This window comes from Rhopilema esculentum, chromosome 20, assembly GCF_057945365.1.
Source record: "Rhopilema esculentum isolate cy_ngs chromosome 20, ASM5794536v1, whole genome shotgun sequence".
Taxonomy (NCBI): domain Eukaryota; kingdom Metazoa; phylum Cnidaria; class Scyphozoa; order Rhizostomeae; family Rhizostomatidae; genus Rhopilema; species Rhopilema esculentum.
The window spans coordinates 8,480,866-8,504,572 of record NC_142834.1 but is presented as its reverse complement, the minus strand read 5'-3'; the positions used below and the strand labels follow the sequence as shown (position 1 = coordinate 8,504,572).

The 23,707-nt window shown below is 35.5% G+C and overlaps 4 protein-coding genes across 5 annotated transcripts in view; 2 read left to right on the top strand and 2 right to left on the bottom strand.

The window, feature by feature from the left end:
• Positions 1-555: 555 nt before the first annotated feature.
• Positions 556-4,656, bottom strand: LOC135687152 (endoplasmic reticulum metallopeptidase 1). The gene has a single exon (XM_065203646.2). The coding sequence runs from the start codon at positions 4,522-4,524 to the stop codon at positions 1,822-1,824; it is 2,703 nt and encodes a 900-aa protein (XP_065059718.2). The 5' UTR covers positions 4,525-4,656; the 3' UTR covers positions 556-1,821.
• A 5,415-nt stretch (positions 4,657-10,071) lies between these two features.
• Positions 10,072-19,096, bottom strand: LOC135687160 (uncharacterized). 2 transcript variants are annotated; one of them, XM_065203657.2, is made up of 4 exons: positions 18,965-19,096; positions 12,043-12,132; positions 11,303-11,487; positions 10,072-10,379 (listed from the first exon to the last, which is right to left on the bottom strand). In XM_065203657.2, the coding sequence occupies exons 1-4, from the start codon at positions 18,987-18,989 to the stop codon at positions 10,176-10,178; spliced, it is 504 nt and encodes a 167-aa protein (XP_065059729.1). In that variant the 5' UTR covers positions 18,990-19,096; the 3' UTR covers positions 10,072-10,175. The 2 variants fall into 2 exon arrangements, with proteins under 2 accessions (XP_065059729.1, XP_065059728.1); XM_065203656.2 differs by lacking the exon at positions 18,965-19,096 and adding an exon at positions 12,453-12,610.
• Positions 10,373-16,949, top strand: LOC148957851 (uncharacterized). Its single transcript, XM_089114360.1, has 2 exons — positions 10,373-10,808; positions 14,586-16,949. The coding sequence occupies exons 1-2, from the start codon at positions 10,783-10,785 to the stop codon at positions 16,186-16,188; spliced, it is 1,629 nt and encodes a 542-aa protein (XP_088970486.1). The 5' UTR covers positions 10,373-10,782; the 3' UTR covers positions 16,189-16,949.
• The window catches only part of LOC135687150 (leucine-rich repeat serine/threonine-protein kinase 1), a 21,310-nt gene continuing 16,692 nt past the window's right edge, over positions 19,090-23,707 (top strand). The window contains exons 1-3 of the mRNA XM_089114359.1: positions 19,090-19,214; positions 20,927-21,632; positions 23,059-23,343. Of these exons, the coding sequence (XP_088970485.1) occupies positions 19,196-19,214; positions 20,927-21,632; positions 23,059-23,343 (1,010 nt within the window). The 5' untranslated portion in view covers positions 19,090-19,195. The remainder of the gene's footprint in view (positions 19,215-20,926; positions 21,633-23,058; positions 23,344-23,707) is intronic.

Sequence of the window (23,707 nt, the reverse complement as noted above, 5' to 3'; positions counted from 1 at the left end):
GTTTTTTAAAGCTGTCTAATTTTCTTTACAGTTGTAATGAATAGGTACTAAGTTTTATTTTTGTCAAGCAGTTTGGTATACTCCAGTTTCTAGAATTTTCGATATATCAGGCAGAGAGGCTCCAAAATAGATTCATCAAACAATTTCATCATTACCCATCATCATTTGTGGGTAAAAAAGTTCTTATTAGCCGAACCAATTTTTCAGGATTTATAAGCTCACGCACCATGTTTTCAAGACGTCCCGTTAGAGATAATGTGCTGGATTTAAACAGCTGGTCAAATCTTAGCATTCTCCTCATCTAAGTTAAGCCTTGCATGAGCTTCCTTAAGATACGAATCATGCTCTGAATATAAGAAAACCTAAATACGTTTTTGGTACCACAAAATTGGAAGATGACACGAAACAGCGGAAACATAAAATACCTTGGGTCGTTACCCAACGTACTTGTTCTGCAGATGGTCGGAAGAAAATGTACTCCAGTACGCTATGTTTCCGCTATTTTGTGCCATCTTCAAATACAAGAAAACTGTGACAAAGATGTAGACAAAAGAGTTGACAACCACACACTATTGCTTGATTCGTGTAAATAACAAACTGCAGATAATCATCATCCTTATTAAAATATAGATATCAATATATTGCTCAGATATTACTATACTTGCGTGAATAATATTCAAGATACAATCAGTAAGAAGTTTTGTATAACATTGAAAATATTAGCATCTGTTTAGCTGTAACTACTTTCAATTCGCATCAGGATGTAAAACATATTGAAACCTTTGATACGCAAATCATGAACACGAAAATATTATTTAATTGCTATTTTTGCTGAACATAATAAAGCCTTTTCATAAAAACTTGCTCTGGCCAATAATGTAGATATGAGATATGGAAAACTATAAAAAGGGGAATCATTTTCTATAAATGGATTTTTCAATAATGATCTCTTAAGTATATAATTACCCATAAAAACCAAATAAATTGTCCACAGTTTCAAGCAACATACAAATATCTACAAACGGTTAGGCATTAATCATAGTCTGTAATGCCTATCTCAGATTCATTTTTTATTATCTAGAAAAACTAGGATGGTGACATCAACAAAAACTGTACTGATTATATTTCATTTTGTTTTTTCAAGGAAAGGCAACAAGAGAAAATGTTTTTTCTGAAAAGGTCAACTATGCTCAGCAAAGAACAGCAAACAATCAACTTCAAATTAAACAGTAAAATCAAACTAAATAAACAAATGTAAGTCAAATAAAAGTTGAAATCCTCTGTTCTTGGAATACCTGGCTCAAAGATCTTTGTCACATTTACATATATATAACATGAAAGCTTGACAGGTTGGTTATTGAGGTTGTACAGTGGGCCTCATTGAAAAAGGGTTTCGTGAGATGGAAGTTTTATTGTACAACTTTTTTTCTTTGATAATATTTTGAGAACAGTTGATGGTAGCAACTTTAAACCATGAAGGAAATGAAAGGAAATTGCAAAAAATTGGGCTATTTAAAATTCAATTAAATATCCAAACATTTTTCCTTGGTGCATGAACTGTGGGTTACATGACACATACTTAACACTTTCTGACAAAAACAAACCAATTAGAAATGACAACCCAACAAAGCTCTTAGAGAAAAAGGAAGAAAAGCTTTATAGTTTCTATGACAGACACAAATTTATATCTTCTACAATTTTCATCTTTATGTTTGGGATAAGCAACTTGAAAATGGTTGCAAAATTTGGATACAACAAGATTTAAAATTTCAAAAAAGGGTAGAGATAAAATCATAGCTTAATAAAGCAAAAAGGACATGATCAAATTCTCCACACATCATAAGAACTAACAAAGGCAACATCAACAACCCATGAAGGAAATTCTCTTACAATCTTCTGCATCCATTTTGTAGTTGACAGGGGACCATGCAAATAGTGTCCTGCAACAGCAACATCAGCAATGCTCTCATCGTCTCTTTCTCCACTGACTTCAAATTCAAGCCAGAAATCCCAAGGTTTTGCATGAAAACCATGTGCATAGTATGTGTAGAATGTCATCCTGCCATCATAGTCTTGTTGCCCTGAAGGTGGTTCATCTGTTACTGACCAGTGCACCAGTTTGTTACCCTCATTTGGAGTTACAAGCAATGTCATGTGGTCTGGCCCTTTGATTCTTATTTGAAATTTAACATTGCCATTTTCAAGGGTTTCCTGTTTGATTATCCTGAAACTGGACAATTTTTTGCTTGTTTTGAATGGAGGTGGTCCTTTCAAATACCATGTTTTCTTCAAGAGTCTTCTCATGGGGAAGATATAAGGATAGCCGCAATATGGGCCATCACATTCCACACTGGCAACATCCTTCAAGCTGGGTAGATGCATCACTGGCTTCAAACCTAGATAATCTAAAGGTGCAAACCATATACCAGAGTCATTCTTATAGACCAAACCATCTTTGTTGTGAAAATTACGAACCACATGTTGAAGAAATATCCTCTTTGGTGAAACCGGATGACTTCCTGAATATGGAAACATAATTCCCAGCAAAGCAAAGAGAAAGGAAACAAAAGCAATAAAACCAGCAATCTTCCCAATCAAAACTGCCCTCTGAGCTAAGTGAGTAAGTGATGTAAGGTAAAGTGTAATGATGATAACAACAAATGAAGATAAAACAGCAAAAACTAAATCTGGTGGGATCTCAGAGCCTTGCCTTCCCATAATAGGGATGAATACATCAAATAATGAAAACAAATGATAGGTAAAAAGGACAATTGGAAATGAAACAGCAAGAATATGGATAAGAAGTAATTTTTTAGTGTAAAATTCATCATTTTGGCCATTCTTATGCATCCAGGGTCTGATGCAACAGTGGAAGATAAGTGGAAAAACCAGGTATGTTACAACCAAAAATGATGAAAGAATTCCCTTGTAAGTCATCAAAGCAACCACTATTGATACCAACAGGATATGTGCCAATATGCAATTGTTTTCATATATTTCTGGCTCGTGCTCATCTTCTCCAAATGATATGCCAAATTTTTTTGCAATCTTTCTAACACCAATATGTACTAACAATATAGTTGCCAATGCTGGTGATCCATATAGAACAAGTGCAAACCAAGGATGACTGTACCATGACAAAGAGCATCCTAATTTTGTCAAAATAACTGCATCAAGAGCAGATACAAATATGGCACTTGTCCATGAGCAAACAATTGTGACTATAGCTATGATGAATGAAAGAAAAGTCACATTTTTAGGAAATTTGTCTTGCACTGTGTTTTTTTCTAGCAAAGCTGCCAGTATGTAAAGAAGTGAAAAACCTATTGAGCCAATGCTCACCAAAGTTAAAAAGCTTTCTGGAATCAAAATCATATATGCTCCTAGGAAATCAAAATATGCTGTTCTTCCATGTTTAAAGTTTTCTTCATGAGTCAAATAGGGTGATTTTGACAGAGCTTTTATAACTGCAAGTACATTCTCTCCTCCTCTTTGAATTGAACCATCTGGAATAATAGAGGAATTATCATGACGGGTGTGATAGACATAGCCATTTGAAGCATAGGCAATGTCAATACCAACCAAGTTTCCATAATCTCGAAAAATTCTAAAATCTGTATCAGATGGGATTATTCCAGATTGGAATATCTCTTGTCCCACTATTGATGCATAGGGATACTGAGAAGATGAGGCATATGTATGAATAAGCCATGGATGTCCTGGTCCAGTTTGAAAGACAATTTCCCTCCCACCTGAGCCTGCAGCTTCCAAGTTAACAAATGCCTTTATTGTAGAAGCAAGCTTATGCTTTGTTACAAAAGCATGGCTACCTTCAAGTATCCCTTCTTCAGCACCATTGAAAAGAAACACAATGCCATTCTTTATAGTTCTTGGTGGTGACCTTGAGATAGCCCTCATTATCTCTAGCATCATGGCACAACTAACAGCATCATCACTTGCACCCTCAGTTCTAGGTTGTGTATCAAAGTGACTATTCAGAAGAACGTTTGGGTCTGTTTCTTTACTGCTTTTCGGGTGTATGTGGACAATTATGTTTGTTATGTTTTCGTAAGCGACAGCAAAGTCTTTGTGCAAAAAATTCAACATAAATCCACCTGATGCTGTTTGCACATCAACGTGAACATGATAATATACCTGTGTGTGCGCTATAATATTATAAATTTCTTTCATGAGATAATCAACAGCTTGTACATCATTTGCATAACTGCCAACTGTTCGTGCTCCAAGCTTTGTTAGACCTTCTAAATATGTCCGTGCCTTCTCAGCAGTAAAATCAGTCTCCTTAGATTCTTTCACAGTTTTGGGCCTAGGCAGATGGAAATGCGGCAGACATGCAAGTGCGACGAGCAATGTAATACAAAGGCACAGAAAAGCGAACTCCGCTAGCGATATACGTTTTTCATTGCCAAGAGCTTTCACAGCCTTTTCTTTACCATCATCTAGTGAATCAGAATAGCTGTCGTGCAAATCTTTCCCAACGCGTTTTCTCAATGTGGCTGCCATTTTGGGGGCAGAGAAAGTAGTTCCTCAAAGCGAGGCAACAAGAACACATTCCCACCCACTTCCCAGAACACCTTTCAAAATATGTTATTCTAAGGTATTGAGTTTAATTTTGATAGTTACTGGCAGATTCCAGATAAAAATTTTGCAAGACGTGAACAAATTTGTAATGGAATCTTTATTTACCTACTGACATAAAATGTCGATATGATTGTGAAACCTTCTTGCATTTTGACAAGAGCTTGTGAAAAACAGCCACAAACAGCCCACCATCTTTCTTGGTTGAATAGAAAACATACAACTAGGCCATTAATTCCATCGCGGGGGCCCCTTAGTTATGATAAACAACACCCTAATCTCAGGAAAAACATTTTGGGCTTTTGGTGCATCAGCCCTTGTCTTGCCTGAGCAATGACGCAATTTTATGGTCGGTGTTTGATTCCAGGGAAAAAACTGCCTCAGTTTTTTACCCCGATAATCAGACTGATACACCTGTCACACAATCGAATGACTGTGTGAGAAGAAGTGAGACAGGAGAAGGCAGAAGGAAGTATATGACGGGATATAAGCAGGAGGAGAAGTGAGTACAAGGGGACAGGGATGGGAGGGGAAAACGCGTGCAAACAACGAGTCTTGCTGCAAAATATGACATGACCCTAGCTGCATCACTGTACTTAAAGAAATATGCCAGGAAAAGACCACCTAGAAAATACCACAAGGTGATTAGCAAATAGCTTAGGTAACATGACATCCACAGCCTACTAAGGATATACGTGTGGGACCACCCGATTCTAGAAAAGGGGAATCTGCGCACTTTCCCCGCGGGTATTAACTCGAATTAAACGATTAATTCCCATTAAAATAGTTTTATGAGCATCTAGACAAAGCAAGCTCATATCATATCATAACACTATAAACAATTTGGCTTTGGGTTACACCGGGAGCATGGTGGTCCGCCGGTACACCGGGAAATTTCCCAACTGGCCACTCTTAGCAAAGTAACTGTTGACAACTGCAACAACTTTTTAAGATGACGTTTTGAAGAGGCCATTTCTATTACAAAAGGAAAATATGACAATGTAAGACAACTAGAAGTAGGTAAACTAACGAGACAAGGGCCTTGTTTCATCCAACAGTTACTATGTTTTCCAAATAAAACCAGTATCTTATGACATTACACCAAACAACACTAACAGATACACAAAACCGCAAAAGGTGTGGCTGACATTTGATAATCAAAACCAGTCTTTTATTCAAAGTCCTTTTATTTCACAGTGATTCAAGTGATTTAGTCATCTGCGCACTATCAAAAAGTAAGTGCAAGAATCTTCCTGGAGCCATAATAATTTATTATATCACTGTGTGCTGAAGATGACTCTAGCTAGATTCTTAACGTCTTTAATTTTATACAACTGAATTTTTCGTACCCGGAATGTCTTAACTAAATTCACTATGTAATTTCACCAAGGATATTGTCTTAAGCACCCGGATGGTCGTAACTGAAATGTCGATATACCGATTTTTTTGTCTTATGAATTGCCGTCAATAGAAGTTGGAATACTACGAAGATGATGTCTTTTTTGTCGTCGTACTGGCTATTTGTCTAATCATTAAGCTGCGCTTCCCAAAATCAGAATCTAATCATAATAATTTTCTCGGTGCACATCTCAGAAGTGATAGCAAAGGAAACATTTTAGCTTTCACACAAAAATGGTTATAAACGAGGTACAAAGGAGATAAGCCGTTGTAGAAAGAATAGTACAATACATTGGTTCAATATATTGGCATGCAAGGCATTGAATTGCTTGGAAAAAGAAATGAAACAGCATCTCTCTATGTTCTAATGTACAGCAACCACCTTCGGTCAAAACGTACATACAGTTAAGAAATATTAATCAAAAACATTCTTTCAATCAATTAAGTTAGTTTCCCTATTATGATTCTGTACTGTTGCATAACATGACTCAATTCCTAGAGGCAACTCAAAAACAGAAAGATATGTATACTGGACAAGGCAGCACAGAGGTTGTTTAGTGGCCTTTTTAAGTAACGATACTATAACATAAATAACCTGTATCAATAACAATTTGATTTATACTAGACAATGTATTTGAAGCGCATTAGCTACAAATTGAGCGATGTGTTGGGAATTCGTTCCATGAGGTAGCAAACATGAGTGGAATTCATAAAATTTTGTCAGCCCAAATTTAAAGTATAACAAGCATGTTCCCATCTTGGTGCTATGCCCACCTGTAGATTTTGTCGTAACATCTGCTGCTTTAACAAGCGTTCAAACATTTCCACTTTTTGATATGCTGCAAACTGCTTCTAGATTTTCAAAGTATCTTATGTATATTGGAAGTGTCTGGTGCCTGTGCCTGGGAAAAGGTGTTGTTGAAAGACAGCAAGCCACTAAAAGTTCTTGGAACACTGGGAGATACGCAATGGTGCTCAAAGCAAAAGCACTAGAAAGCTCCCTGGCAGCTCAGTTTGTTCCGTGTATGACTATATTCTTGAAGAAGCCATTGTTGCTCTAAATATGAATTCTGAAAGTCATTGACAGACCATTGCAGCAAATGTCCCGAAAGATGCAAAAAGGTTCATCGAATTATTTTTCAAACTTCGAAAAACTCTGGACAGCGTTTACCTTTCAACCTTTCTTCGAAGTGACAATTGCACTTTTGAACTACCTGTAGTCAAAAGGCGTTGGTTTATTGCAGTCATGGAAGATGGCTGAATCAGTAGCAATTAAGATTAATTCTCGCAAGTTTGCTGAATTTCAAGATCCTATTAGCCATTAAACTGTGTTAGCCATCCTTTAGAAAATTTGTCAACAAAGCACCCCTAAACAGAAAAACCCTCGTTTTAAAACTGATTTTTCCTAGAAGAGAGGCTGTCACACCGCCCAATCTATGACAATGACAGACTTGCCGAAGAATATGTTGTAAATTGAAAACACTTTAAAGACCCCTAAATAGAGAATTAGCCAAGCAAAGAAAATTTTGACACCATCCCTGCATCAAATTCTCCTATCACTTGGCCTCTTAAATCTACCAATGACTGGTATGTTAATGTGGACAATTGTAGAATCATTGCTACGTTATTCATTGAACTAAATCGATACTGTAAATCGTGATATTATGCTTCAAAAATCGAAAAAGTATGATTGTAAGTAAGTAAGACTGGCATTAAATACACTTGATATTCGTCGTATGTAAAAAAGAGGTAGTATCGTAGAATCAATAGGGTAGCCTCAGATAAAGATGAAATTGAATTTGGTGCCCCTCAAGGCTCTTTACCTGGACCCCTTTTATTCCTTATAAACAAAAAGTAACTGTCTTTTGCTATTAAAAACACCAGAGTAAAAAATGTATGCTTGTGATACCAATATTTCTTATCCTGCTAAGGACATGGAGTTCTAATGTGTAACTTCATAAAAAATACATTTTTAGAACTTTTTTAACTTTGACCACATTACCCTAAAAAAACACTTGCAAATGCCTCTAGATATTGAAGAGTATGTTAAAAACTGGGAGCGATATTGCAAATGAAAGATTTGATGCTTGCTAACGGATAACTTTTGTTTTGGTCTAGCTCATAAAGTTAAGAACAGAGACCCAGTTACAGTGATTTGATGGGGACAGGGATGGTTTCTATGTAGCTATAACTTACCCAATTTTTAGCATAGATAGCTGATTTCGCACGGATAGAGATATTCCATGGTACTTTTTTTGGCTGTGATCTAAATTCAAAAATTCTAAAAAGATCCGTCCAAAACATCAAGAGGCAGACGTCGCTCTAGATGACCTTTTTATAATGACTTATATACAATACTATCACAATGGCAATTAAATTAACTTATTGGGGTGAGAGGCAAATAAATTTGGTTATTGAGTTGCCTCTCAGACTGCAACCAACATTTAAAAAATTATACCAAAAAATAAAACCACCATACACATCTTGAATTATAAAAATGTATTCAGTCCTTGAACACTGACCTTTCAAATCAATTCGAAATAATTCAAGAGAATTAAATTCGAAAGATTCTAGATTTGAAAAATTCTAAAGGTGACTTGGTCCCCTCGCTTATGAAAACAAGAAATGGTCAAAAAGCATCTTCATTTCGTGGATCAAAAGTTTGGAATACAAACATGAGATCAAGTCAGATCCCTTTTTATCTGCTTTTAAATGTAGATTAGTAGTCATTGCCTTGCAAAAGATTTACATGAGCGTTGCTACGATGAACAAAAACATTGACTATGCTATTGGAGTCTACCCAACCCCAGAAAAACCAAAAAGTCACCATAAGACGTGAATAAATTTCAATTTATCAAACTATATTTAACAAAAATTAAATTGCCAAGAAACATCAATAGTTGCTTTTAATGCTATAAAATTGGATTGATATTTGCAAAAATACTTAAAACATGCAAAAATTGCCTTGTTTTTGGCTTTACATATGTTTGCCCCTTCAATCTGTAGTATGCTCTGCAGTCCTTGCCTCACAGTCAACCAACACTCTACTTAGATGGGTTTCTTGACAACTTACTCTCACCTGTCCAATAAATCTAAAAGTTTTGGAAACATAATAAACCATTGCACCCTAATTTTTCTCCCTCATATGCATGAAATTCAGATTACGATAACAAAAGTGAGAAATAATAATCGTGTCCTATGGATTAATATGACTGAGAAATACAGTAAATTGACCACTCGTTGAAAAGTCGTTGGAAGGGGGTGCATTGTTGTGGGGCTCAGTTCCAGTATTTCTATCCCTCTTTCTTCTGCCCATTCACCCCTAAGTGCTGAAAACTCCATGTGGGGTACTTATTAATGGAACGAAGTATCTTGTAATGACAATTAATGTTCATCGGTATGTCATAGAGCGCTCGATGCCGTATAGGCAGAGGTGTACACACGTATAGGCAGAGGTGTACAGAGTAGGATGTTTTTAAGTTGCTATTGCGAGTTTCACGTTTCAATATAAAAATCTAGAAACAGGTTATCAGACAACGGTTTACTAGGCAACTGATAAATCTACTTGGATACCCCTCCCTCCCCCTAAACATTCACGGTTGTCAAATTTGAAGTACATTTTTGTTATTTGAAAAGATATGCGATTGTTTAACGTCCATATGGATTCCTAATGTTATTGGCTTTCCTCTCTAAAGCCGATGCCTACATAGAGTTTGTAAATGAGATGTATCGTGTCAATGGAACGGATGCCTCGAAAAATATCAACTCGCCTTACAAAAACGATTTTATAACTAGAAAATTCGTGCCCTAGCCAGCAGGCGCTGATATAAGTTGAAAATAGAGGGAAGCAAGTGCAAATTAAAGACTCGAAAAAGATAATTCAAAAAGTGGAGATCATGGCCCACCTGCAGCTGTGTCGATTCCAGAACTGTCGATTTGAACCTATTATATAATTCCTCGCCTATTTGTAATAGCTGAGAAAGGTGCATTTTTAATTATTGTGAATTGTAAGCAGGGAAAATGAGGCTTTCAGTGTAACATTATGAAGAAAATTGGTGAAGGAAAAACATAAAATTTAAGGCATAGGAATGTCTCACAGTTTTATCGAAATGATGCATCATGTGGTGAGAAAAAACGATAATCTGAAAATGATTTTTGTGAATTAGTTTTGTTGTGGATTAGTCAAAAATCGAAGTGACAACATAAAGATCACCATTGTTCTTCAAGCTGGCAGCTACAACACCATTGATGATGTCATTATCTCCCGTGAAATAAAGCTGCAGCTTCATAGTATCAGGTGAAATCATTGTTTCCTTGAATATTTCGATTGTTTGCTCGCTGTCATCTCTGTTCTGTAGTAGCTGTTCAACGCCCAATGACGCCTATAATAGTAAAGAACATACCATTTAGAAAGTGCGAAGGTAATACTTCATAAAAGATACCAGCAAAACATCCTTACAGTTACATATGAATAAAAACTTTACATCTTCACGCTTTCATAAAAAACTTTGTATCTGCTTAAAAAAGCAATGTACCAGCTTTTTATCAGCTTTTGCTCATATCACTTTACATTTTGTTGGGTAGAAAACATCAAGATAAAGACAGATGAAATTTTTCAGCAGATACTCCTAGAATCTATTTTGCAGATACTCCTAGTGGATAAATACTGCTGCACCAGGAATTGTACGAAAGTAGGACTATTTTGGAGGATTTAAAACACCTGTTTGAACAGTCAAAGAAGAAAACAAATTCTTTGCATCAAATTCAAAGTGGTCTAAGGGTTCTATGTCAAAATATTCTACAACAACCAGGTGAGAAGAAGTCTGTACTAACATGATACCTGTCGAAATTGCTGCTTGGAAAATTTTGGAACGTTTTCGTGATTGGAAAACTTTCAGATTTCAGATCGCATCGTTGTCATTAGGACTGCTTAATGAATTATAACCTGATTATGGCTTTCCAGCCCAAACTTGAATATATTCGTATAAAAAACTGTTTTCCAGAGACAATCTAGCTACACATCAAGTTACTCTGAAACGATGCTACAAATGGAGGTTCGTTTGGTTTTTTAGATATCGAAAAGTGCTGGTGACTTTAATCACGAAGTGTCAGTTTAGCCAAGGGAAAGTCCTGAAAGCAGTTACTAGGGCCAAAGACTTGCACCTCCTTTATGCCACTCAATTACAAAAAAACGGTGCAAGAAACAACACAGTTGATTCTACTAAATTTACTAGGCTCGGGTAGAAAAACTTCCGTTCAAAAATCTTTCAGAATCTATTTAAGCTGATTCAGGAAAGAAACTTACATGGAAATCTGAAGGATTCATAATTTCTTGGAGGGCACTTGACTGCTTTTCCTTATTTTCAAATGGTCCATTTATGTCAGCAACTCTTTTCCACTGAGCAAAGTAACTATCAATTCTTTCCTTCTGGGCAAGGCTGGTACTTTTTAAAAAGTTTCTGTACACATCCTTCACAACTGACTCGAGCTCTGGATTCAAAATATAACATAATTTAAAGAATATTTTATAAAATGTCGAGCCAGGCATGGGGTGTTAAAATTTTCATGATTATATGAACTCGTATACCGCCGCGAAGTATAACAGAAGAGCATTAAAATTCAAAAATCTTACAAGGCTTCACCTAAACGTGTGCGAACACACCACAACTTAACTCTCAGGCTGTTTTGTAGCCAAAATGATTGTCTTAATAGCTTTCAACCATTCTGTGCAATAGAACGCGATACTGCTGATTTCATGTTCGCTGCAGGTTTTTATCACCTCTGCATTGTCTGAGGTATTTCAGCTTCAATGGAGGGGAAAGATTATGCGAAAACGATTCTTTTGAAAGAGTTCTATATGCTTTACACTCAGTGAGCAAAAGTTTTGCACAACCTGAGGTTATAAACACACATTATCTTCAATAAAGGTTTTCATCCATAGAAAATCTAATTAGTTTAGAAGAGCGACAAAATTTAAAACCAGTCCTACAATGAACTTAATATATCTGTCCACAAATAAGAGAAATAAATAAAGAAAAGACTAACCTTTACCAATCACATCTTTTTCAACATACGCAGATGTATAATCAGAATCGAATGCCTTACGCAGGTCAGAAAACTGGTGCACAGCAGAAGCTAAAAAAACCAGACAATAAAGTCAAACTTTAAGACGAACAAATCTCAACAATATGCTATATAGTATATAGAGAACACCTCAACAAAAAAGTAATTTGACTTAAATTTGGTGAGTGGAAACATAGAGATGAAATTGCTTTAAATTTTATTATAAAAATTCTGTCATATCTCTTGCCCACCACAGTGAGTACGTTTGGCAGAAAATATATCTGAATTTAGATTAATATCAGCCGTCAAATTAATTCGATTAATATCTAGTTTCAAATCACTCATAATGTTTAAAATATTATTAGAAACATGTTGTGTTTCTTCACTCTTACCTATTCCAAAAAGGAGTAGAAAGGAAGCAACAATTTTCGGGAACATTCTGAAGCCTACAATCGTTCATACAAAATTTGTCGATGCTATTAGTGATCCACAACCCTCTTCAGGTGTTATTTATTGCTTCAGAAAACAATGGACTTTGGTTAGCTTCATGTACAGCCTTCTGCATTATACAGGGGGCTATGTCTTTCTGCGGCAGAGTCAAAAATATGAATGCCTTGCTAGTTAGAAGCATGTATCACATATCTGGCACAGCCTTTTGGAAATTTCCTCTTAAAAATATTTCAAAGATATGTTTTAGGAGTTTGGACAGCATAGGTTATGGAAAATAAGTTGACAAATTTGATAAATGATGCAAACTCTTTGAAAAATGAGAAATTATGATAATCAGCTATAATTGAGTTTTATTCATCGACAATACTGCCTTGAGAAAGTATGTCTTCATAGCTGGCTGATCCCTCTTAATCACTCCCCCCTTAATCACTAGCTCCAGCAATACTTCCAAATAATAAAATCAAAAAATTTCGCCATGCTGGTAAATCAATATACACAAACAGGTGAAATGACACTTTGAGGAAAAGCCATGGAAAAAGCTTGAAACCATATTCTTTTTCAATCATCGCAGCGTTGGCTGTGTAAATACGTGTTGATGTTTGTTGTTAAACAGCGACCGTTGAATATCATGCCCGCGCACGTTATATCTCGTTTTCTTCTGGCGCACATTTCTAGTTTATTTTTCATCTCATGCTGTCTTGAAAACGTTGTCCCTTTTAATGTACAGCTAACCAAACGAATGATTACCGTAAATCCTCGCATTAGCACCCTGGTGGCTTATTTATTTTTGATATTCTTGGATGGGGGCTTATACGAGAGGGGGGGGGGCTTATAAAATTATTGTAGACATTAAGAGGACATCATTAAAAGACCTCGTTTATTTCAGTAGAAATTTCTTTATGAGCATTTATTTAATTACTACCAAAAGTATGAATTTGTTGTGGTAATTCAATAAAACGCCATAGGCAACCTCAGATGGCCCAATTTGAGAATTTACGGTAGCAGGGAGGGCCTATTCGAGGGGGGAGGGGGGTTATTGACAATTTGTAGTTCTAGGGTGGGGGCTTTTTTGAGGGGGGAGGCAATTCGAGGATTTACGGTAGTTCTGGCTTCAGTGAGAATTAACTGCGTTCGCAAGATAATTACCTTTCCCAACCCTAAATCTTCAATTAGTCCAGTCACTTAAGATGAAAATCGTGACAGACTGGAACAAAGCACCAATCCACAGAATAGAAATGACTATTCTAGTCATTTCTATTCTTTGACCAAACTTTTCTTGGTGATACCTAGGGGTATGGAGAACATTTCCAGAAGGGGTGCCGGTTTCTATCGATTTCGGGGGGTAAGCTAGAGATAAAATCGTATGACGTCATAGAAAAATCACCAGAATGCTTTCTAAATCACCCCTTCTGGAAATGCTCTCCATGCCTCGTGATATCACCATAAAAAGTTGGGTGCTTTGTTCCAGTCTGTCACAATCTGACCAAAAATTCGAATTATGCGACTGGACTAAATGTTCTGACCTTCTGATTGAAATTTCTTTTTTCTTGATGATATAAAAATACAAGCATGCAAAGAGCAGTAACGAAACAGATAACTGTTAGCCAAATTATCAGCTATGCGAAATAGATTGAAAAAAATTTGTTAAACTTGTAAAATTTCTTCCATAAGGAAAATATTTTTTGAAATTCATATCAATATTGAAGAGCCTCTATCTAAGAAGCAGGTAGCATTAACATGGAGGTAAGTAAAAAGCTCATTATTTACAAACGTTTATTTTCTAAATTATATTTCCATGTGAAGGGGGATGTAAATACTCAACATATTGTGTTGTTGATTACGGAGATCGTTGATTTGTTTATCGATGGCTGCCTGGCTTGACCGAGCAACAAAAAGCAAATGCAGGTAAAAATTGTTGATCACCTAATCGAAAATGATACGAAATATCTGGAAGCGTATAAGGAAAGTTTTACCAAGCAGGCAGAGCAACCTTAAATAGCCACACATTTTTTTGCAGTTATTTGATAAACGGACATAAATATGAATTCTGAAACTATCTTTGTGTTATGTTTCAGTTTGCTGGCTACCTCAAGTCTAGCTGCACCAGCTGGAAGCTATTGGTCTTTGAAAAATAAGGACTTGACAAACAAAACAATTGGGAGAAACACTGAAAGAATTACGAAAAATGCAGTGAAAAATATAACAAAAAGTTATGACGAAAAGTCAAAGACACAAGAGAAAAGCAAGGAAGAAGCAAATGTAGGAAAAGGTCAAAGGTCTGGCGACAAAAAGGAAACCAACAGGAATTCAACTTTCAAGGATGAAAATATTAATCAAACAAAAGACTTTGATCAACGCATGAGATATGAAGAAAAATATGAAGAAAAACAGAAGCTTGAAAATGAAACCCAAAGAGGAAACCAAAAAATTGAATTAAGTGAACGACACAAATTGGGCAATGGCACGAAGGGAACAAATATGGAGAAAAAGACAAATAATGAGGAATTCAAGTCATATGAAAGTTTGACTGAGGAATTTAAGTCAAATACCGAAAATTTGAAACATTCAAAAGATAGCGAGGACGAAGCAAAGACAGTAAAAGATAACGAAAGTGAAAAGCCAGGAGATTTATCAGCAGGATTAAAAGATCACAGAAATAAAAAGGCAAATAAAGGGCTAAGTAAATTTACGAATAAAGAAAACATGCCAAAGAATGAGGAGACCGAGGGAGCATTGAATGAAAAAATAAAACTACAGGAAGGGAAGAAACAAGAGAGCTTTGACAACGGTGTTGATGACAAACAAATAAAAGAAATAAACAACGTATTGGATAAACAGAATAAAAGCAATCAAATGATAAAGGAAAAAGGTGCAGATAAAAACATGACAAAAAACGAGGGTGGTCTGAAAACACAGCAAAGAACAATGCTCTTTAACGAAACACAAGAAAAAGAGGGAAAGAGTGATTCAAGATTAGGTAACGGTAGTCAAAATGAGGTAAAGAAAAATGCCAAAGAAAACGAAAATGACACTTTTCACAGGCATGAGGAAAAAATTTTGAAAGTTTCAGGAGACCTGTCGCGTGATAAGAAGAAAGCAAATAGAAATTCAAGCGTGCAAAGTAATGAAATAGGTAATAGGAATAAGACTGTCGAGCTTGCATCAGGTGAGGAAAACGATGGAAAAAACACCACAGGAGTGCCAGCGTTAAAGAATACAAGAAACCAGGGCCAAACAAATACCATGCTGGGGATGCCAAAACTTCACGGCAAGGATAAAGAAAATAAAAATGGAGAGTACAACGTCTACTCAAATGAGACTCCAGTCAATAATACATTAAATGAAAGCTCTGAGAAGAAAAATGAAGGACCATATAATGGTACAGAGAAAGAAACAGAAGTAGCAAAAAATAAGAATGATACAAAAATAGGAGCAGACAAAACTTCTCAAAGTCACCAGGAACAGATAGAAAAAACATCAATAGGGGATGAAACCGAAGAACAAACAGAAGACATTCCAAACAGCAGCTCAGATGGTGCAATGAACCCAGAGAGAGCAGATGTTTCTGCAAAGAACTTTAAAGACAAAGAAAGTCTAAGGCTAAAGCCCCAAGGCTCAAGAACTGAAATGCATATTCTTAAGTTTGTGGAAGAGAAAGAAAAAAGACTGCTGGTGTGAAACATTGATAAAAGTGGAGGGAAAATCAAGAAAAGCTGTTAATTGCAGAACCTGCACAGTAGCCACCGTTGTAAAATTTTTACAGTACCAAGTAGAAATGATGCAATGGAGGTAATAAAGTTTACCCTTAAAGAGCTGAAATAAGCCCCGTCTCTAGTTAGTGCAATCTCTACACTGAGCAGAAACCTGAAATCAGCACCCTCTCTATTTAGGCCATAGCCCAGTCTTCACACAAAAAGGGCAAAAACAAAATGCATAATTCATGATGGCTTTCTACAAAGTGTGATACTATCTAAACTTCAAATATTTATAAAGACCTTTCTATTTAACTTTAGTTCCATTTTCAAAAGTTTTGTAACTTACAAACCACTAATAAAGCTAAAATGTTCAAGATAATCTTTATCATGAAATAAGCCACCTGTTCTAGAATTGAATAAGGTTCCTTGCAGTTTTGACATAGCTCTAATATTTGGACACATCTAGTACTTAGGAGGGTATCAGACATATGCAAATGTAGAAGCATTTTAGCAATAGCACTTCTGATCCTGAAAGTTGTAAAAAAAATAAAAAGTAAAAAAAGTAATTTTATCGTGTTTGAAGTTGTTGTTATATTCAAGACATTTTTACAATAAGCTAGTACATGCAATATAAACTATACTGGAAAATGCTTAAGCAAAAAAGTTATTTGCAATGACCTAAATATTTAATATTCATGATAATAGCCATATATACTTAATGGTTACTGACCAAATTATTGATTATGTAGTTGGCATTTCTTTTAGTCATTCTCCCTTTACCTGCAGCAGTTATTCATAATTAGATATATTTGGTGCTCTGATGGGAATAAGTGACCCCATTTTATTTTTTGGGACTTTGAAGACCCTTTCTTATCTTCCCACTGCTTTCAAAAACATAAATACACTAAAAATATAAAATTTGATATATTGTTGCAATCACTTTTGCTTCCAAAAATACATTTGCTCCCAAAAATAGTCAACTTCTCATTTTTAAAAACCCTGCCCTATAAAATTTTAGGATTTTTCTCAACCAAAGATTTTGCATATCTGTGACATTTTCTTTAAACAGAGTGCCTGGGCCTGTGCCATTTTTGTCAACTGTGCTTAAGTATTAATTTGATTTTGATTAAAATCAATATACTTATACCCGGCTGTTCTAGTCAAAGTGAAGACACATTTTGATATGGATGTATATTTAATTGATGGATCAATTATTCGGTTCTCTGTGATTATTGAATTTGGAACCTTTGAGCAATCCTGAAAAATTATCAGCAATATGAAATTTTGCTTTCAATATTTCAGGTGGTGAACAAACTCACACTATGGTCTAGGTCTATATGAATTTTTTAGGTCAGCATCAGGGGAGGCAAGACTATTGTGTTGATATGCTGACTTCATATATTCCTATATTTGTTTTGGAACAAAAGACCAATTGTCTTTCTGAAATATTTGGGGGGTGAATGCCCCCTCCCCAAGGTGTCTGCCACTGGTCAGTGAGTTTTGAAGTAAGCTTTGATACCCGTTCTTATAAGCTGCAGCTTTAAATGCTCATCATGACTTCTTAGGGTGTTTGTAATTGATTGCAATTTCAAATTCAAATTTTAGTTTGTTGAGACCATATGAGATAGAAGCTAATGAAAAATACTAACACAGGCATAAGACATTGAATCATGGCAAATAGGCCTTCTCTACAGTAACTTGGATTTGGCGGGATCTTTGTAGTTCCATGTCATGTGATCAGTGCCAGGCCCACTAATAGCATTGGGGTACGAAAATCATTACTTGTAGACCAGGCGGAGAAGGGGTACCCTGAAGGCAAAATTTATGCCATAGAGTAGATTTAGTCAATTTTGGAGCGCTGCACATGCAGAAATATCTACTTGGTCAAAAATGAGACTTTCAGCATCCAAATGAGGCTGAAAGCCCCCTGAATGTACCCACATAACATCAATTTTCAGAATCAGCACCCCAAGATTGACCAAATCCATTCTATGTTGTATCTATGCCATAAATTTCGCCTTCAGGAGACAATACCCCCTTTCTCCACCTGATCTATTAGAGTATTTGGGTATATTTGGATATGCCCCCTTCCTTTTATCATGACTTAGAGCCTTTAACAAAAAACCTTGGTAGCAACACATTTGGTTGGTTGTTGTTTTTAAGATAATGCATTTTATTTTCTTTAATTTCATTTGCAGGACTGTCTCACTCGATTAGTTAAACTATTTAGAGAGTTCCTCCTTAGTCAATTAATCTTAAAGAACATTCTTGCAAGGTTTTTTGTCTGGTTTTGTTTTATTTAATATTGATTGCTTCAAGTATTTCAAATGTAATAAATGCTGATGTGTAATTAGCTACAATCTATCTTTGTAGAATGGTATTAAGGATTTACTGATGAATCGAAACTGAAACTGTTGTCAAGTGATGGTCTTACAAATGTCCAGAGTTCACATTATTGTGCTCTTTCGTTTCATTTCTTCGTTGAAAATGCTTATTTTTCACTTTCTCTTCTGTTGATGCTTCTGTTACTTTAAAAACAATGATAGAAACTGAAACAAAAGCTAAACATCAACATCTGTTGAGCATAGCGATGTTTGTGCAAGCATTTATTATTGTAGTAAGGTTTCGATGAGCATAAGTTCCAAAAATCTAAACTAAATTACTTTATATTTTGAAAAGGGCTTTATATTAAGTTCAGTTCCTTTCATTTTTCACACTATATTTCACGCTATAAATGAATTAGACAATTCAAGACAAACCTTCTACAACCTGCTGTTGATCCATTGTTGTATGATATCATTTGGTGAACACGGCCACTTTGCTTCAGTGTTTGAGCACAAGGGCACAAGTGAAACCACTTCCGCTTTGTTCTTGGAATTCAAGCGACGAAGAGTGGGGACTGGACACAATAATGGACGATAGCGTAAAAATTGGTTGTCTTGCGAAACACGGGAAAGAAAATTTGACGGAGTTTCAGATTTCGCTTTTAAATGGCTGTGTCTGTTGTAGGTAGGTTCTGATTATTAATCAATTCTTACTTGAACGGTTTATGTCTACACTTACATTGACCATCCCAAGGGATTTTGCAGGTCGCAGCGTGAACCTCACCATCACCAGACATCTTCACTTTTGCCGAGTTCCCTCCCGTTGTTCATAATCATATCTCTAATTTGAGCAGTGAATCGTGGCTTAGACAACTTCAATGAACAACCTACAGGTTTGATTACCCGAAGGGAAATAAATTCACCGAACAGCTGACAAATGTTGACATGCAGATTACCGACTTCTCTTTATTGTAACTATTACATTTTGGATCAAGTGAAAAAAATGAATCGAATAGAACTTTTCCCCTTCCCTTTTTTTAATATTAATCATCTAATATTCTTATTTTCTACTTTTTTGCAATGATATATTGGAAAACTAAAGTAGAGCAAAGTCTTGGCGATATCATGTTTTTACTATTCGTGGCTATCATAAATCAAAACATATCAAATCTGTCTCGCAATGTCTCCCAGTATGGATTCCATGGCAGCTGTATTCCCGATAATTTTTTGCAAAATTACCAGTGCACTCTTGCACACCCAAAATATGGGTGTGGTTTTGAATGTGGCTCATATTAATAAGCTTTTTTAAATGCGACAAAATGGACTTCTAAAGCTTTTCATAACTGAGATTGGAAAAAGTGTGTCATTCTAAATTGATTTGGCCCCTATCCCCTTTTGGTGCCCCAGCTTTAGATAATCCTTTAGGATAATCATGCCTTTGGGAATTCTAAACATTATTTATAAAATCATTCCTTTACTTGTGGAGCCTTTAGGAACTTGAATTACAGCTACTGATAGTAGTGGTAGGTAAGCATAGTTCAACTCTCGATCATGAATGTCCCTGAGATGTAAAATTGATGTAAACAGGATAAGTGCCGGAAAATATGCACACACACAAGACCAATTTCATGCACATTCGAGTGTGCACAGTTATTACAAATGCACTCTCATACTTCCAGGTAATACTCCACAAACGTTTTACTGCCAGCTAGATAAATGTTAAGAGTAACTATTCCTATGTTTTTAAGTTTTTACTGGTATTTTCTGTTATTTTAAAAAAAATATAGTAAAAGATGCCTTTAAACCAGCCTTAGCTGGTAAGACGCTCGATCGAGTGCTAGTGCCTAAAGTGCACCTAAATATAGCCACAGAGAGCAATTTAATGAGTGGCCGAAAATGTAAAACAATACTGCACTAAAGCAAATGATTGTTCGAAAATACTGCTGATAAAGCAAAGACAATCTTCTGAAATGACCGAAATATTTTGGTTTGTAAGATTTATACAAGAGTTTATACCAATAACTTTTCGATGACTAGATTTTTTATCTGGTTCCTTATAAGGCCATGTCTACAAGAATACATTTTTGAATAATAAAGTTACTTCCCATGCATCATTAATACAATCATATACAAATGATTTTGAGAGTTAAATCATTTGAAGTCGATATGATAATTTGAAATGCATCGTTTCAGTTTGGACCATATTGTTTGACTTGTTTTCATTTAGAAGAAAAGGCAAATTTTTGCAAACAACAATTTTACACAGAAGTGTGAAATAGAGTGCCTTGAGTTTTTAAGGAGTTTGTTTTTGGTTTGCTTGGTGCAAGGCCTTCTTTGAGCTTTGTCAGAGAGGAATTTCTTAGTCTCACAATTCATATCATTCTTGTTATTTTATAGATTTACATCAAGAATTTCTTAATGCATGTCTGGAAGGGGACCTTAACCATGTTTTGCAATTGGCATACTATAATACTGATCTCATACAGTCATTGCTAAATGGGGAAGTTGGCTGTGCCACAGAAAGTGAAACTTTCCCAGGTGATTTCTTGCCTGGAGAATATATTCATGCAGCATGTATTCTTGGTCACCATGAATTAGTAGCACAGTTAATCAACTTAGGAGCTGATCCGTCTCAAGAAACAAGGCTGGGGACACCTTTAGATGCTGCATGTAGAAAAGGAAAACTTGACATTGTCAGACTTCTTCATACAAGTGGAGCTGATATTCAACCAGAGGGAAAAGAAATCTGGGATACTGGTGTATTTGCTGCTTGTCAAAATGGCTATCTTGACATCCTGCAATATATTATTTCATCAAAGCCCGAGCTATTGTCTCAGAAAACAGAAGGATTTCCAAATGGATGTATACTTTTCTATGCAGCCTGTGAAAAAGGAAAATTGGATGTTGCTAAGTTCTTAGCAGAAAAGGGTGTAGATATAAATGCTTTGGTGTTCAAAAGGGATGGTTCACTTTCTATTCCACTAGATGCAGCCTGTGCAAGTGGTTCATATGAGCTCATTGATTACTTTTTATTGCAACATGCGGAATTACCGAAAACTACAATTGAGCAATACCCATTCATGTTCAAACCCACATTTGAAAGGTATTCACACAGATTTCTTCTTTAAAGATATCAATACTGCACTTGATAGAAACTTTTGTTGGATCAATCAGCAACCATATGAAATATTCGTATTTTAGGAGGGGAACATTTTTCAATGTGTTAGATTGGCAGTTAAACGTCATACATATTTCAGGCCTTGCCCGGAAAGGCGCTTGATCGAGCGCGTTCGCCTAGAGCGCACCCAAAAGAAGCCTTGGAGAGCGATTTATAGAGCGCCTCAAAACGTAAAAACAATATTACCACGGAGCAAATTAATTGTTGGCCTTTGTCTAATAAACTTGATCAAGCATAAACAATCTTCCCAATAGACCGCAATATTATGATTTGCGAAAGATTACCCCTTGAGAAAAAAATTCAGCAAATTCAACGTTGGGTTTTCGATACCATTTTTAATCTAATAACCCTCTAATAACCATCAAGGACACAGGCCATCAATCGTATTCTCCGTCAGATTTATTTGATTTTCGAGCAAGCGTTAATCTTCTGTTGAAGTATTATTTTCTTTTTTTCTTAATAATTTAAAATCACCTTTGCAAATCAGAGATCACATTTCCGTCCAAATTATCGCATTGCTTTTCAGTTTGCATTTGCTTTCGCGAGTAGTAGATGTTCTAGTGTGTCTTATAGAATGGATAGCATAAAAAGGAAACCAAAGTTAATGTTCGACTTAAAGCCATGCATTTTCCTAAATTTCTATATTTGTATTAACATAGTGTTTGCTGCATGTTTTGCTTTCCATATTATGGTGCTTTTTGGTATCACCATTGAATTTCTTATTTAACACTCTTCCAAAGCTTTCGATATGAAGCTCGCGATATTCCAAAGCTCTTGAAGGATGCTCTCAAGGATATTTTATTTAAAGGTTCGAAATGGAGCGCCTAGAGTTTCAAAGGGGCTCTTTCTATGGAACACCTTCATTTTGCTTAGAGCAAGGCCTGATATTTAATAACTCTTTAGTGTAAAGCTAGGGTGTCCAATATTTAATCTTGAGAGATCAATCAATAAAGCAATCATAGTAAGAAGCATCGAATATATTAAGAGCTGGTCAGATCATGGTCATAATTGAACACAAATATTTATATTTGTTATAATATGTAACAAAGCAGACAAATCAGTCAGGTACTGTTTTCATCTACTTGAAACATCTTAAAGAATAGTAGGCAATTTAGAGATTTTTAAGTAAGTCAGTAATTAGCATCTATGAATTTCTAGATTATTTCAAAAACCTCTTTCACATGTAAGTTATGTTTCTTATCTATGGGAATATATGAGAACAGTTATTTACTAAGCTTTTTTAATGAGAAAATCTATGTTTATCTATCATTGATTTTGAAATTTCTCTAATCAAATCAGAAATTCACAAACAAGATAATTGATGTTGTATTTATGATTATGTTCGTTTTAGCATGATTAAAAGATTCAATCAACCGCCTAGCTTACGTGGACTCAGAAATGAAGGTGATCCATCTAGAAGTAGCCTCTCTGTGTTCTGGAATGAAAAGAATTTGCGTGGAATCCATGATAGCTGGTTTGATACTCATGCACACATGATCTCTTCTGTTCATCTTCAGGAAAATAAAATATCTGAGTTGCCGCCTTCTTTTTTTGACTTGCTACAGAACTGTCATGATATCAATTTATCTTTGAACCAACTAAGCTTTTTGCCAGAAAGAGGACTATCAAGCTGCAGGTACAGCTTTTTTTCTATTTCTATTCCTACTTTCATGAAAGACATTTTCTGTAATTTTATAGTAGATACCTTTTTAATTTGTTGTTTCAAGACAAGAAATAATTTCCAGTTTAGAACTTAAACACAACAAAATTTCTTTGCAAATCAACATAAATATTAGAAAAGTGGGTGGAAAAGAATAGTGTTTTATATGCCAAGTTGAGTAAACAGTGTCATGGCACAATTTTTGAGAACAGGCGTTATTTAAAAGAAGGAATTACATTTGCTTGTTTATTTTATGTTGCAATGTTATATGCCAAAACTTCAGAAAATCAAATTCTGCTTCCAATCATTGTGAAACTTTTTTTGTTTGCTGCAAACATCA

Bases quoted from the DNA above. Each gene is read 5' to 3' on its own strand.
- LOC135687152 (XM_065203646.2), bottom strand. From the start codon at position 4,524: ATGGCAGCCACATTGAGAAAACGCGTTGGGAAAGATTTGCACGACAGC.
- LOC148957851 (XM_089114360.1), top strand. From the start codon at position 10,783: ATGTCAAAATATTCTACAACAACCAG. The intron at 10,809-14,585 runs GTGAGAAGAAGT...GTTATGTTTCAG, and splicing joins AAATATTCTACAACAACCAG to TTTGCTGGCTACCTCAAGTC.
- LOC135687160 (XM_065203656.2), bottom strand. From the start codon at position 12,498: ATGTTCCCGAAAATTGTTGCTTCCTTTCTACTCCTTTTTGGAATAG. The intron at 12,133-12,452 runs GTAAGAGTGAAG...TGGTTTTTTTAG, and splicing joins TCTACTCCTTTTTGGAATAG to CTTCTGCTGTGCACCAGTTT. The intron at 10,380-11,302 runs GTAAGTTTCTTT...TTACTATTATAG, and splicing joins TGAATCCTTCAGATTTCCAT to GCGTCATTGGGCGTTGAACA.